Source organism: Heterocephalus glaber, unplaced genomic scaffold (genome assembly GCF_053883595.1).
Source record: "Heterocephalus glaber isolate CG9 unplaced genomic scaffold, H.glaber_assembly_v1.0 deba00001504, whole genome shotgun sequence".
Classification (NCBI taxonomy): Eukaryota; Metazoa; Chordata; class Mammalia; order Rodentia; family Bathyergidae; genus Heterocephalus; species Heterocephalus glaber.
Window position 1 is genome coordinate 5819126 of NW_028258324.1, and position 12642 is coordinate 5831767.

Sequence of the window (12642 nt, forward strand, 5' to 3'; positions counted from 1 at the left end):
TGCGACTTGGGCAGCTACGGGACAGGGTCAGGGAAGGCAGAGCCAGAGTAACCCAACAGGAAAGACCAGAGGGGCTGTATAGCTCTTGCTCTGCTGGTGCTGATCACATAGCCTGAAGGGCCAGAGCTGTGTAAGAAGTGGGGAAACTGAGTCAGCACCCAGGCCTCCTAAGTCCCTGCTTGGGGCTCACCTGATCCAGCAGGTGAGAGAGACATAAACCTACATCCCCACTCTACTGTAAACAGGGCTGTTACCCATGGGGGGCCCAGCCCCTCTGCCCAGCCACGGCCACCATCCTCCTCTAGACCCTTCCCTGCTCCTAGCTGCAGCCTGGGTCGGCCCACACCCTGCCTGTGGGAGCCTTGATGATGGAGGGCCAAGTATGGCTGATGCCTCCTTGCAAGATTAGGCCCTAACCAGGACATGAACATAAAGAGCTCATCAGGTCACATCTGAACAGCACCGTCTGTGTGCTGGTCCCATTCTATAGATGGAAACCGAGGCCTTGTCTAGAAGCCCTGCTGCTCCCTCCCACCTGGGGGGCACCCCCAGTTGGGCTATACAAGTGCCTAGCAAACTGTAGGGAGGTCCAGGCCGATGCCTCACAGAAGCAGACCCTGAGTGCCTGTCGGCAATGCCCATCAGCATCCCAGGACCCCTGCCCTTACCAAACAGTGTAACTCATTTTAAAGAAAAAATAATATTTATTTGCAATATAAACAAAGTCCTGTTGCTGGTTCAGGATATATATATATATATATGTGTGTGTATGTGTGTGTGTGTGTGTGTGTGCGTGTGTGTGAACACAAATTTTCCTTCATAAGCTCATAAAGCAAAACTGGCCACCCTCTGGCATACCCTCATGTACACAAATCAGACACATCTTTCTGGGTTTTTCTGTTTTAAAAAGTAGAGAGAGAAAGAGAACCATGTACAGCATGGAAGCTTTTTGTCAATTTCTCAACTGTGGCAAGATTTTAATCTGCTGCCCCCAAAAATCCCTGAAAACCACCCTGTGAGGTAAGATGCGGTGGGGGCAGTTTCCGTGGCCTTGCTCGCATGCTGAGTGCTGGCTCCATCAGGGACACCAGCCCCACGGCTGACCCCTTCCCAGGTCCTGTGCAGCCCTAACACCTGGGTAGAAGGAGGCTGGAGAAGGAACAAAACTAGAGGAGCGTAACAGAATCCGTGGCTTTGTTCTGTGAATGCTGGGGTGGACAGAGCTTCACACCCCTTCCACTTGACCATCACCGCCCCATCTGCCCCTACCCTAGGGTTAAAAGGGGTGCAAGGTTCCTGGTAGTAAAAGGCATGGCCAAGATGTGAGTGGGGAAGGCTTCCATGGGGACAAGGGGACTGACTGGAAGCTATGGCTGGACCAAATCAACAGCCAGGGTAAGAGAAAGAATCTGGGATGCAGGGCTGGGTCCCATCACCTAAGCTTTCCCCAGACACTGGCCTCCACTCCCAGCTAGAGAGAAAGAACAAAAACAGAAGTCATGGTAAGTTTAGAAAAGGGCCCAGGGTCCAGCCTCTGAGGGGCTGAACCCAGAAGGCTAATGCTACTGCTTGGCAGTCCCCTGTGCTCCACCTCTAGCAGAACAGAGGCAGGACCTCCATCTTCTGCCCCAGGGAGGTCTGCAAGACCACTGGAGGGGCAGTTGGGAGGGCAAACAATGTAAAGACCACTGGTCCAGTCCATTGAGCACACTTACAACAGTCAGCACAGGTGGATGCAGTGCCACGCTGGGCTGAGCCATTGTGGGGGATGGCTGACTCCTGGAGCACAGCAGCCTCCTCTTCCAGAGGGCCTGGTGGAGAAACAGAGGCTTCACACGTGTGCAAAACGCATTTGGTCAAGATCAACATGGGGTTTGTCTTTTCCACTAAGAACAAAAACAAAACATATCAATAACTGCTTTTTGAAATAGGAAGAAAAATGAAACAGAATACTTCTCTCTCTCTCTCTCAGGATCAAGAAAGGCATGAAACACTGATTTATACAATTCACTGTTGCATATAGTCTGAAAATAACACTTTTTGTTAAAAAAAGAAAAATCAAGAAGAGCTTGAATACACTCTGAGCTCCAGGGAGCTTGGATTTACCTGCCAAAAGTATAAAGTAAACTCAGGTCCATGGATATGTCTTTAAAAATAGCCACATGGGCTGGGCCTTCCGCAGAAAGGGGTGTCCCGGGAAAAGATGAGGCCTCCTGGCCCCCAAAGCCACACATCTGAGATCCCAAGCCTCTGCAGTGAGGAAGCCCTGCCCGTGGGCCCTGACCCACAAGACAGCAAGGGAACTTGGTGTAGCTCAGCCTGGCCTCCAGGCACAGGCGACGTGTGTGGGTTCCTCAGGCCAAGGGCAGCAGGCTGGGCCTCCTCCAGGCCCTGTGGACCCGGCCTCACGTGGACTCGAGTGTGTTGAGTGGGAACAGGTTGCGGTTGGTGGGAGTGGAGAAGTAGAGCTGTTCACTGGGTGCGTGGTTGTCACATGGGCTGCTTAGCCCCAGCGTCCGCTCAAAGTCCAGCAGCTGCCCCATGAAGTTGAAGTTGGGCGAGATGTTGGACTTTTTCCTCTTGACGAAGTCATAGGCGTCATTGAGTGACAGGTTCATCTTCTGCATCAGGTAGGCCACAGTGACTGTCACCGAGCGGCTGATGCCTGCCAGACAATGCACCAGGACGCCACACTTCTTGGAGCGGGCTTCCTCTGAAACACATGGGCAAGGGTCAGGGAGGTACCATCTCCATGGACTCTTCCAAAACGGGAGCCAGAAGGGCCACAGCAGTGAGGCTGGACTCCACAGGCAACTTGGTGGCCCTTCCTGACTCCTGAGGGACCTCGCCAGTGTGGGGACACAGTGCTGTAGAGAGGGCCATGGCATGCTTCTGCTCCAAGTCCCTGCATACCTCTGTGTCCCTGAGTCCTCTCTGGCACCTCGGCTGATTGAGGTGCTTTCATGAGGACCTAAGACAAGCAAAGGGTCAGCAGACACGCACTGCTATCACACACTGTTGTGATCACTGCTCATCCTGCTGGTGCTAAGGGTGTCACCCTGGAGGGTCGCCTGTACCATAGCCAGTAAGCCATTTTATCAAAGTAGAAATAAGTGCAGAGACAAAACGACAAGACCAAGACCACATAGAGGTTTCTTATAATTTGTTACCCACTGGTGCCAGGCTGTAACCTGAGTAGGGGCTGTTTGTTCTCTTGGTGTGGCACCCATGGACCTTCCCAGAGCCTCCTGGGAAGCAGGCCTGCAGAAGGCTCCCCTGGAAGGAAATGGAGACCTGGCCTGCTCTGCACTCAGCTCTACGCTCTGCTCAGCTAGTCCCCAAGGCCCTAGCTCCAGCTCCTGAAGACCTGGGGACTTGGGTGTAAGCACATCTGATTCTCTCAAATGGGGTCTGCTTAACTGGGAGCCACTCTCCCAACTCGATGGCCCATGTGCCAGTAACAACTCCCACCACAGCCAATGGGGTCTAGCCAGTAACACCGGCTGCACACCTGAGCAACTCAGCCTGTGATCTCTCCTCCCCCGATTCTGCAGCAGCTGCCTCTTTCTGTGCCATAGCCACACCAGGGACACAGACTAACAAGCAGCCTAGGATCTTTGTGGTTCCCATCTCCCTAACTCCAAACCTACGGAAAGCCAGGCACAAAGTCAGCCCTTAGTCAGTGTTCTCCTACAGGGTGACACATAGGTTCATAAACTATTCTTCATTGCCTCTGGATGACAGAGCTTCCTCTCCCCATCTCCATTCACTGGAGGAGACTCAGGATTAAGCACAGGGTAGGTGCTTAATCCACACTCAGAGACTGACAGTGGGTCCCCTGGCTGTAACATGGGAGGCAGAACTAGCAGGGGAGAAGAGAGATGCTGAGGCTTCAGGTGAAGCCCTACAGTCTGACTTTGCGATTTGGGACAAGAGAAGGGGGTGGTGGAAAAAAGCGTCCCCATGACACCAGGGTGTGGGGACTGCCTGGTCCCAAAACCCCTCCAAGGAGATTCAGAGTGAAACTCTTGCTGATGGCTTTATTTTGAGCCCTTTCAGGGCCTGACTTGACCCTGTCCCACAGAGTCCATGCAATGCTAGGGCTTCAATTCCTTCATTTGTCAAATAAGGATAAAGGTACCTGTCCAACCTCTGTGTGCATCCCATTCCCTCCCGCTTTCCTTCACCAGATATGGAGGAATCTTTTTTTTTGTACCAGGGATCAAACTTGGGACCTTGCACTTTCGAGGCAGGCAGTGGAACCACTGCGCTAAATCCCTGGCCCTGGAGGAATCTTTAAGAAGGATAAAAGTACCACAAGCCAGGTTCAGCCCTGGGGAATCTGGTGTCCCCTCTCGGCCCCCTCCCTTTGGTGGAGAAGCACAGCACCCACAGCCCACTTGGTAATGTTTCCCAGCAGGACAGAAGCTCTAGGCAGCAACAGTGGAGGTCCCTCCTCCAGGCCTTAGCTTCCTTTCTCCCTCTCAGCCAGGCACCTAGTTTTGGTTCCCAGTAAGCGGATGAGGCGAGGAAGCCTCCCACTTCCTGTTATTAGAGCTAGCCCAGCCCAGCTGACACCAAATACCCTCCACTGGACATAGCCAGTTGCCATTGGGAAAAGACTGCCCAGGCTACCCCCATCTTGCCATGGAGGCTGGCAGAAACACTGGGTCACCAGCTCAGAGTACAAGTTTTACATTTACCATGAGCCTGTGTCCATTCCTCACAGCCTGGGTGAGACCCAAGACCAGGAGAGGACTTGCAGTATAACAGCCTTCAGCTAGCAGAGGAGGAAGCAGGAGAAGAGCCCAAATGTGCTGAGGCTGGGGATATAGGCCTTTCTCAGGCTGCCCCCACCTTCTCTATATGCCCCCTTTACTCTAAACAAATGCCACAGGCTGCTGAGAGCAGCTGGGGTCCCACAGAGGCCCTCTAGGGTGCCACATCCTGATAGCTGCCTGTCTGGATAAGTCTCTGGCTCCAGGGCTATCTTTTGGTCCTCTAAGTAAAGCCCACAGAGGCACCATGACAGCCCTATCCTGGAGAGACACGTGCTGAGGCATGATACAGAGCAAGCGAGGCCGATGGGAGTCTGTGAACTGTGATGTTTCAGCTTGCTCAGCCTGAAACAACAGCAAAGCAAACCTAAGCTGGACAGCACAGAGCCCAGGACTCAGGGGACTGCTCAGGTCTGGACAGGTAGAGGGGCCTGAGGGACTCTGTGAGTCACAGCAGGCATGGGTACACCCACAGGCACACGCTGACACATGCAGGGCACACACAGGTCTCAACAGGCCCAGAGGTACCCAGTTAGGCAGGGGCGACACCCAGAGTCCTGCACACACCTTATGCGCCCACCCATCCACCCACTCACTCTGCCCAGCTCCCAGCACCACCTACCAATGAAGCTGATGGCCTCGGGGAAGAACTGGGAGAGATTCTGGCTCCAGTGGTCAGAGATGGGGATCTGCTTGTAGGTGAACTCGCCACCATGCTCAAAGGCATTGGGCAGGTTGGGGGTAACATTGAGGATGTATTTGATGCCGTACTTGCCGAGCACATCCAAGTTGGTGGAGTCCTTGGCACAGCCGAGGTAGAGGTAGGGCAGAATCTGGACAGGGAAGGCTGGCTGGCTGGATGGCACAGGGCTTCCGTCTGACTCGGTGGCACTACTGGGCAGCTCTCGGTCTGACTCGCCATCTGAGCAGTCAGAGCTGATGCGAAGGCCCCCCAGGCCCAGCACCGAGGTGGGTGGCGAGTCACTCGTCGAGGAAGAGCTGTCAACGTTAGTCTCACAATGCTCCGAGTACTCGGTCTGGAACTTGTTGAAACCACCTGTGGCCGGGTAAGATATTGATCAGAGTCCAAAGGGGCCTCACAAGACCACCAGTGGCCAGGGCTCCCCATGTCAGCCCCACGGTCAACATGGCCACACCAAGGATGCTACATGTGAACCCTCTCATTCATTCTCTATCTAAACTGTGACCACTTTACAGATAAGGAAACTAAGGCCTGAGCTCTGAACCCTTACCCATAACACTTCAAGGTCCCCGCCATACTACCAGCTTTAGGGCACTTGAGGATAGGCCCCAGCTCATTCCTCTGCTGAAGCTCCCTTGTTCATTTTAGCATCCAGTAGTGCTCAGTAAGTGAAAGGGTAAAGGAAAACAGACAATCCAGTTCAGGGCAACACCTGTGGTTCTGCCAACCCCTCTTACAGATGAGACCCCAGGGGGCAGAGCCACATCTGGGTCAGCCAGAGGCAGAGAGGGCCTTGGCTTGCTGACAGTGTAGCAATTGCCCACCCCCTGAAAGCCTACTGCAGAGGGTGGTGTAAAGGTACTGGGTGGTCTTCCCTCCAGAAGAAGCAAGTTTGTCAAAGGGGTCCCAGGTCCATTTCTCTGGAGCCCTCCCTCAGAACACAAGGGCCCTCAGCACTGGAACTGCACAGGGGAGGGCCACGGGGGTTATACAGGGACAGGAAAGATGGGGAGAAGCGCCTTGCAGCTAGGCATAGGCTCTGCGCCCGAGGGTGCTGCAAGCCTCCCCCCTCCCCTGCTGCCCGTCCCACTGCCAGCGAGAGGCCATTTTGGAATGTTAATTGGAAACACGGGCTGCAGCCACCACCCGCCCCCCCTGCCTCCCGCTTCCATAAGCTCTGGGGCAGCAGGCTGGGGAACTGGGGCCCTAGGACCTGGGCCAGGGCAATGGACACTGCGTGCAAGCTCTCCAACAGGCAAAAATCCCCAGGTGGCAGGGGCCATATGGGGATCCCAGAGACCTCATCATAAACGGTCCCCATGTAAAGGAGGTTAGATGGTGCCATGAAAGGTGACCGTCCTTACCCTGGCCTTCCCAGGACATGAATTCTAGGCTCAGGCTTGGGCCCATGGCACTTTTGGATTCCAGAAGGCAGCCTCTGAGCTCAGCTAGAGCATGGGCATTGCTGTTGCTCAATTAGCAGGAAAAAAAAAAAAAAAAAGAACACCCCAGGTGAGGTAAAGTTTGTCCCACCCAATTAAATCGTGCCTAGAACGGGGGCGCACAGGGACCTCCAGCGCCTGCCTAAACTCCCTGCTGTTGGGAGGGCGGACTCGGGCTAGGGGCGACGTGGCGTCAGGCCTGGTGAAACGCGCGCAGAGGAAACAGCCTGCAGCTGGGCAGGGGGTGCCTGGATCCCATAAGAGGTCTGGACGCAGCTCTCACCTTGGAGGTAGTAGGCCTGGCAGCCGTCGTCGCGCAGCTTCTGCAGGAGCAGACCGAGCACCGAGGCGGGGGCGCCGGGCTCGGGCTGCCACTCGGCTGTAGCCTCGTCATAGAGCAGCACGGTGGCCGCCTTGCAGCGCGTGGCGAAGCGCTCCTTGTCGGCGTGGTTGGGGATGATGGAGCGGATGGGCAGGTTGCCCTTTCGAAGGCGGCGCAGCATGAGGCCCGGAATAGCCAGGTTGATGGCCGTCTCGATGTGCGACGACTCGAAGAGCTCGTGCGGCCGGCAGTCGAGCAGCAGCAGGGACGCGCCACCGCGCGCCTCCAGCTCCTCCTGCAGCCACTCGGCGCTCTTGCAGGGCATAGCCCCCGCTTCCGTCGCCGCCCTCGCCCCAGTACCCGCGCCAGACCCAGACCCCAAGCCGGGCTCCGACCCCGCCCGGGTGTCCCCAGCCGCCGCAGCCCCCGAAGCCGACATGTGCGCCCGCGCTGGGGGGCCGCGGAGCTGGTTTTTCATGGGGAGCGCGGGCTGCCCGGGGCTGGGGCCGGGCAGCCCTGCCCTGGGACGGCGCCCCGGCCGCGCGGGCCCCAGCCGCGTCTCCGGGCGCCCGGGCCTCCCGCCGAGCTGCGCCCGCCGCCCGGGCCTCCCGGCCTCCCGGCCTCAGTCCCGCCCGCCCGGCCTCCGCGCGCGCAGCGGCCTGACAGCCCCAATTAAACGGCGGCTCCAGCGGCCGCGCGCCCTGGCGTCCTCCTGGAGGCGGAGCCGGCAGCCGGCGCCCGAGCTTAAAGGCGCCGCGCCTCAGCTGCCCCCGCCCAGGGCTGTGGCGAGAGCCCCGCACCCCGCGCCTCCGCTGTCTTGCTCGCCCGGGAACTGGCTACTGCCCGCAGACACAGTGGCAGAGTCCAGCCACTTCCCGGGTTCCCCGTGCCTGCCCTCCTAGCTGGTGCAGGGGCTCTCCACATCTGGCACCCCGCATTTACAGAAGCAAAGGTGCCCCAGGACTGCGGGGCGGGGCGAGGGGGAGGTCACACCAAGCCAACCTCCCCTCCCCCCGCCGGTCATCTCGTTCATTCATCTTTCCTCTAGTTCATTCAGCAAACGGAAACTGCACGCCCACTACGTGTCAGGCACTGTTCTAGGTGGACTCCGCTTTAGGCGACGACCGCATCATCCCGATGGTCACAGTCTCCGAGATCCAAGTTGGAGTCTCAACCCCAGCAGGCTCTCAGGCAAATCAGCACCTAGGTGACTGGAGGGGCAGGATGGCTCGGGGCTGCTAGCCACCCTCCTAGGCTGGGAAAGAGAAGGCCTGGGAAGGGAGAGCGAGCCCTTTAAGAAAGCTTTACGAGCGGGGTGGTGACAAATGTGAAGTGTAACGCCACGTGACTTTTCCACCCGAGCGGGTAGGAGGGAAGTACTCTTTATAATCAGCTGTCTTTCTCCTAGCGCGCTCCTAATGTACCAATCAACTTTCGAGGTAGGCGGGCACGCGGTGCGCAGAGAGCCAGTCACGGAGGAAGGAGCTGTTGTGGGAGGGAGGCGGGGCCCGCCGCCGGTTCCACCCCGCGCGGGAAGGGGACTGGGCCTTAGCGAGGTTGGCGTGTCGGCTTGGTTGGCGGGCGGGGCAGAGGAGATGAATGGACCCCAGGTAGCCTTAGAACAAAACTGATTGACTTGGGTGGCACGCGTGCGCAGGACCTGCCATATTGTCCCTACCGAACCAGGGTAGCCTTTCACCTAGGAGGGAGTGGTCTGCCTGGTCCATTCTCCGCCCAGCTGGGTGCCCTTATGTCCTTGGGACTCAATTCACTCACTCTGTTCAGTTGGTCAGCTCTGAGCCACCTTGCCCAACCCTCAGTTGGGGGAGGGGGATGTCGGGTCAAGAGGTGATAGCGCTTGATATTTGCTTCAATGAGGACCACTCGAAGCCAGAGCATTTCAGCTTTCAGCTGATCTCTGACCAGAAGACACAAAAAGCAATTCCAGCTCCCTCAGTCTTCCGAGACAGCCTGTCTGGAAGGTTCTGTCTTCTCAGTAGGGCTCTGTCGCAAAGGAGCAGGGCTTTCTCTCACCAGGGCAGCCGATGATAGTCTTATCCACGGATTGGATCCCCAGAGTCAACACCCTGCCCAGTGTTGACCTCGGCTTGCTGGGCAGAGACTGCTTCCCTGGGGTCCTAGGAAAGAACTTCCCAGGCCTGAGAGGCTGAGACCCAGATTCTTTCCTGCCATTTACTGATGTATTGTGTGACCGCAATATGATTCTTACCTCTCAGCCTGTTTTCCCGATGTAGGAGAGTGCTAGTTTGGACAGTGTCCAGCCAGTCTGCGGATCCATCCATCTGGGAGGATATCCTCTGAGGCTCTACCCACCAGGGGACATTCTGGGTGCTGGTTGTCTGGGATAGAGGCAGCACTCAAAAAGAGGCCTGACCTAGGTGCAGTGGAGAATGTCAACAATCCCAGTTACTTGGGAGGCTGAGGCAGAAGGATGATAAATTCAAGCCCAGCCTGAGCAATTTAGCAAGACTCTCTCTCAAAAAGGGGGGGAGGGGCCAGAGATTTAGCTCAGTGGTTCCAGTGCCTGCCACACAAGTGCAAGGTCCCAAGTTCGATCCCTGATACTAAAAAACAAAAAAACAAAATAAAAGAAGACAACTTATTTTTTTTTAAAAAAAGGGGGCAGGGGGGCTATACCTCGGTGAGAAGGCAAAAGAAGTCAGTTGTCCAGTAAATCAGAGTGACATTCCCTCAGGGCAGGCCAGTCACATGAACAGGAGGCTCATGTTGTCCTCAAGTGTGACTGGGCTATGTGTTCCCTGTGCTGAGGTGGAGTTGCTTCTGAGTGCCTAGTGAGAACTAGCCATTGCTCTAATGACTGAGGGCTCAACTGAAATGGGTGCCTCTCCTGTGCCCCAGTCCCCCCATCCCCCTAGAGAGAGGAAAGGAGCCCTGCAGCCTCTCACTTTAGCTTGTGATGCCCCCCCCTCCTGTGTGTGTGTGTGTGTGTGTGTGTGTGTGTCCAAGCGTGTCCAAGCTAGTCCTGCAGGAGGATACACAGCCTGAAGGGAAGATCTGTGGGATGAGTGGGTGGGGACAGGGGCAGGCTCAGCAGGGATGTTGTAAGAGGCAAGGTTTGAATGAGTGCAGAAGGCAGGAAATGTGGGGAGTGGGTGACCATGGAGGCAAAGGGATGGCAGGAAAACTAGCCTGGCCGTGGAACGTGCCAGCAGGATCCCCATCACCCAGGTTGGAGGAAAAGCCCAAAGTCTGGGTTCTGAGTGGAGGCCTTGCCTCTATCTAGAGCAGCTACTGTGGAACTGCAGTGAATAAAACAGGTCACAGCAGGGCTGCCCTGGGTGAGCTCAGGAATCCTTGCTGTCAGACTTACTAGCCTTGAGCAGTGCAGGAAATTGCCAATGGTCAAACCAGGAGGCCAGAGCTGCCCCTTACCAGGGTTCTCCCTGCAGCTGTGAGTGTCCATCAAGGATGCTGCAGGAGGATACCTGGGAGAGGGTCTTTCTTGGCAGAAACCTGGTGCCCTGGGTGAAGCCTTGGTATCAAAGACATTCTTTCTCTTCAGGAAGATGGCCTTTCCTGTTTTCTGAGTTCAGGTCCTCCTTGCCTGCACCACCCAGGAGAGGTGTCCAGCTTGCTAGGGTATCTGGGGAGCAGGAGCAGTAGGAAAAGTCCCCCAGAACAGATCTGAGTCCTTGAGGGGAAGCTGGTCTGAAGGGATAGCAGATGGACATGAGCTCTCTGAGGGCTGTACTGCTCTCCCACACACCTCTAGGCCTTTGCATAATCTACTCCCTTAGCCTTTGGCTGCCTTCTGATCCCAGCTCAGATGTCACTCTCCAGGAGGCCTCCTCTGATCTTCCAATCTAGATTAGCTCCCCTGCTGCAGGCTCTCAGGACCCCTGCCCCTGTCTCTACTCCACATTCCACCAAAACCTCTGTTAGCCCCCCCACCAGACTTGCTCACTTTGGATGCCTGATGGCATGTCAGCTCTCCCCTAAGCCTCTTCTCCCTCCTCTATCCCCTGCCTCACCCCATTCACCCAAGTGCCAGGCCCAGACCCACCAGGCATATTTGGAGCTGCCTTCTCTATCGATACATAGCCAACCCAGAGCCATACATAGAAGGGTTTTCCTGCCAGGGCAAGGCTTAGTCATGATGATAGGCTGTTTTCTGGCCCTTGCTGCTCCTCTGAGAGAAGCTGAGGTCCCCAAGGGCAGATGTAAACCAGTCTGCACACACCATACCCCCCATCCACATGGCTTGGTGACCAAGGATCTGTGTCACCAAGAACAGTAAGTATCCTGGAAACACTTTTCTTTCCCCTCTGGTGCCCATGGATTCCTTAGAGATGGGCCACCATGTTTTAAGCGCATAAGCTGGAGGTGGAGAGAGGCCAGATCCTTGCACTCCTGGGCCTATGGGAACCAGGACAGATATAGCATGAGCTCCTGCTTGCTACCAGAAGGACATCTTCTGTTGGGGTCTATCTCCCATCCTCCATGACAGATGAGCAGGGATGAGGCACTTTAGTCATGGTGCCTCCTGCTGGTGACTAAGCCAGCCTGTGCCCAATAACACTTCCCCAGCCTAACCATGGAGGCCTGCTGAGACCCAGACTCACTCTGCTTACCCTTAAACGTTGGGACAGCTTCTTGCCCAACCCTTGGTTGGTATCCTCCTGGGTTGGTGTCTAGATAAATGATGTCTAAGCCAGGACAGGAAAGCATGGTGAATGAGCTGACAACTCTCTTCTCCTGTACAGAACTTGTGATCATACATACACACCACTCATGTGCATCCACATACACATATACACAAGTACACACAACACATAGACCCACTTATATATCCACATATGCTCACAGGCACATACAAGCATATGCAGAAACGTACAGACCTATGTATATGTGCAGAAATTCATATGTGCATAATACTCTGTTATGTATACACACATTCAGGCTCATGTGTGGGCTCTTGCCACTCCTGTCAGAGGGATCCCCACAGACAGGTCTTCCAGAGATGTTGTTACCAGGCTGGTGGGATCCATAATCCTCTCACCAGTAATCCAGTCACCTGAGCTCACTCTTCCCTATTGGCTATTGCTAGGATCTCTGTTGTGAATGAAGCAGGGCTCCACCCTTGCCTTCCTCCCAGAAAGCGGCTGCCGGGACCTGGTTGACAGCAGTATGACCAACTGATGTCTGTCCAGAAGGGATGAGAATGAGGGTCCTTAGGAAGTAAACAGCCCTGGTGGGAGAGAGGGTCAGGCCCAAAGGCAATGAGAACCCAAGACCCGGCCAGGGTCTGGGAGGCCTGCTTGGAGAAGGTGAGGGGGAGAGAAGAGCCAGCCAGGCCTTCTCTTCCCATTCATTCTCAAACATTTTCTGAGGGCCAGGGATTTAGCTCAGTGGTTC

The 12642-nt window shown here is 55.8% G+C and overlaps 1 protein-coding gene across 1 annotated transcript; it reads right to left on the bottom strand.

The window, feature by feature from the left end:
- Positions 1–684: 684 nt before the first annotated feature.
- Positions 685–9827, bottom strand: Dusp7 (dual specificity phosphatase 7). Its single transcript, XM_004834193.4, has 3 exons — positions 7207–9827; positions 5401–5835; positions 685–2713 (listed from the first exon to the last, which is right to left on the bottom strand). The coding sequence occupies exons 1-3, from the start codon at positions 7721–7723 to the stop codon at positions 2406–2408; spliced, it is 1260 nt and encodes a 419-aa protein (XP_004834250.1). The 5' UTR covers positions 7724–9827; the 3' UTR covers positions 685–2405.
- Between the last annotated feature and the right edge of the window lie 2815 nt (positions 9828–12642).

Coding starts and splice junctions, on each gene's coding strand:
- Dusp7 (XM_004834193.4), bottom strand. CDS start 7,723: ATGAAAAACCAGCTCCGCGGCCCCCCAGCGCGGGCGCACATGTCGGCT. Junction 5,836..7,206: donor CCAGGCCTACTACCTCCAAG/GTGAGAGCTGCG, acceptor ACCCGGCCACAG/GTGGTTTCAACAAGTTCCAG. Junction 2,714..5,400: donor CGAGGCCATCAGCTTCATTG/GTAGGTGGTGCT, acceptor CATGTGTTTCAG/AGGAAGCCCGCTCCAAGAAG.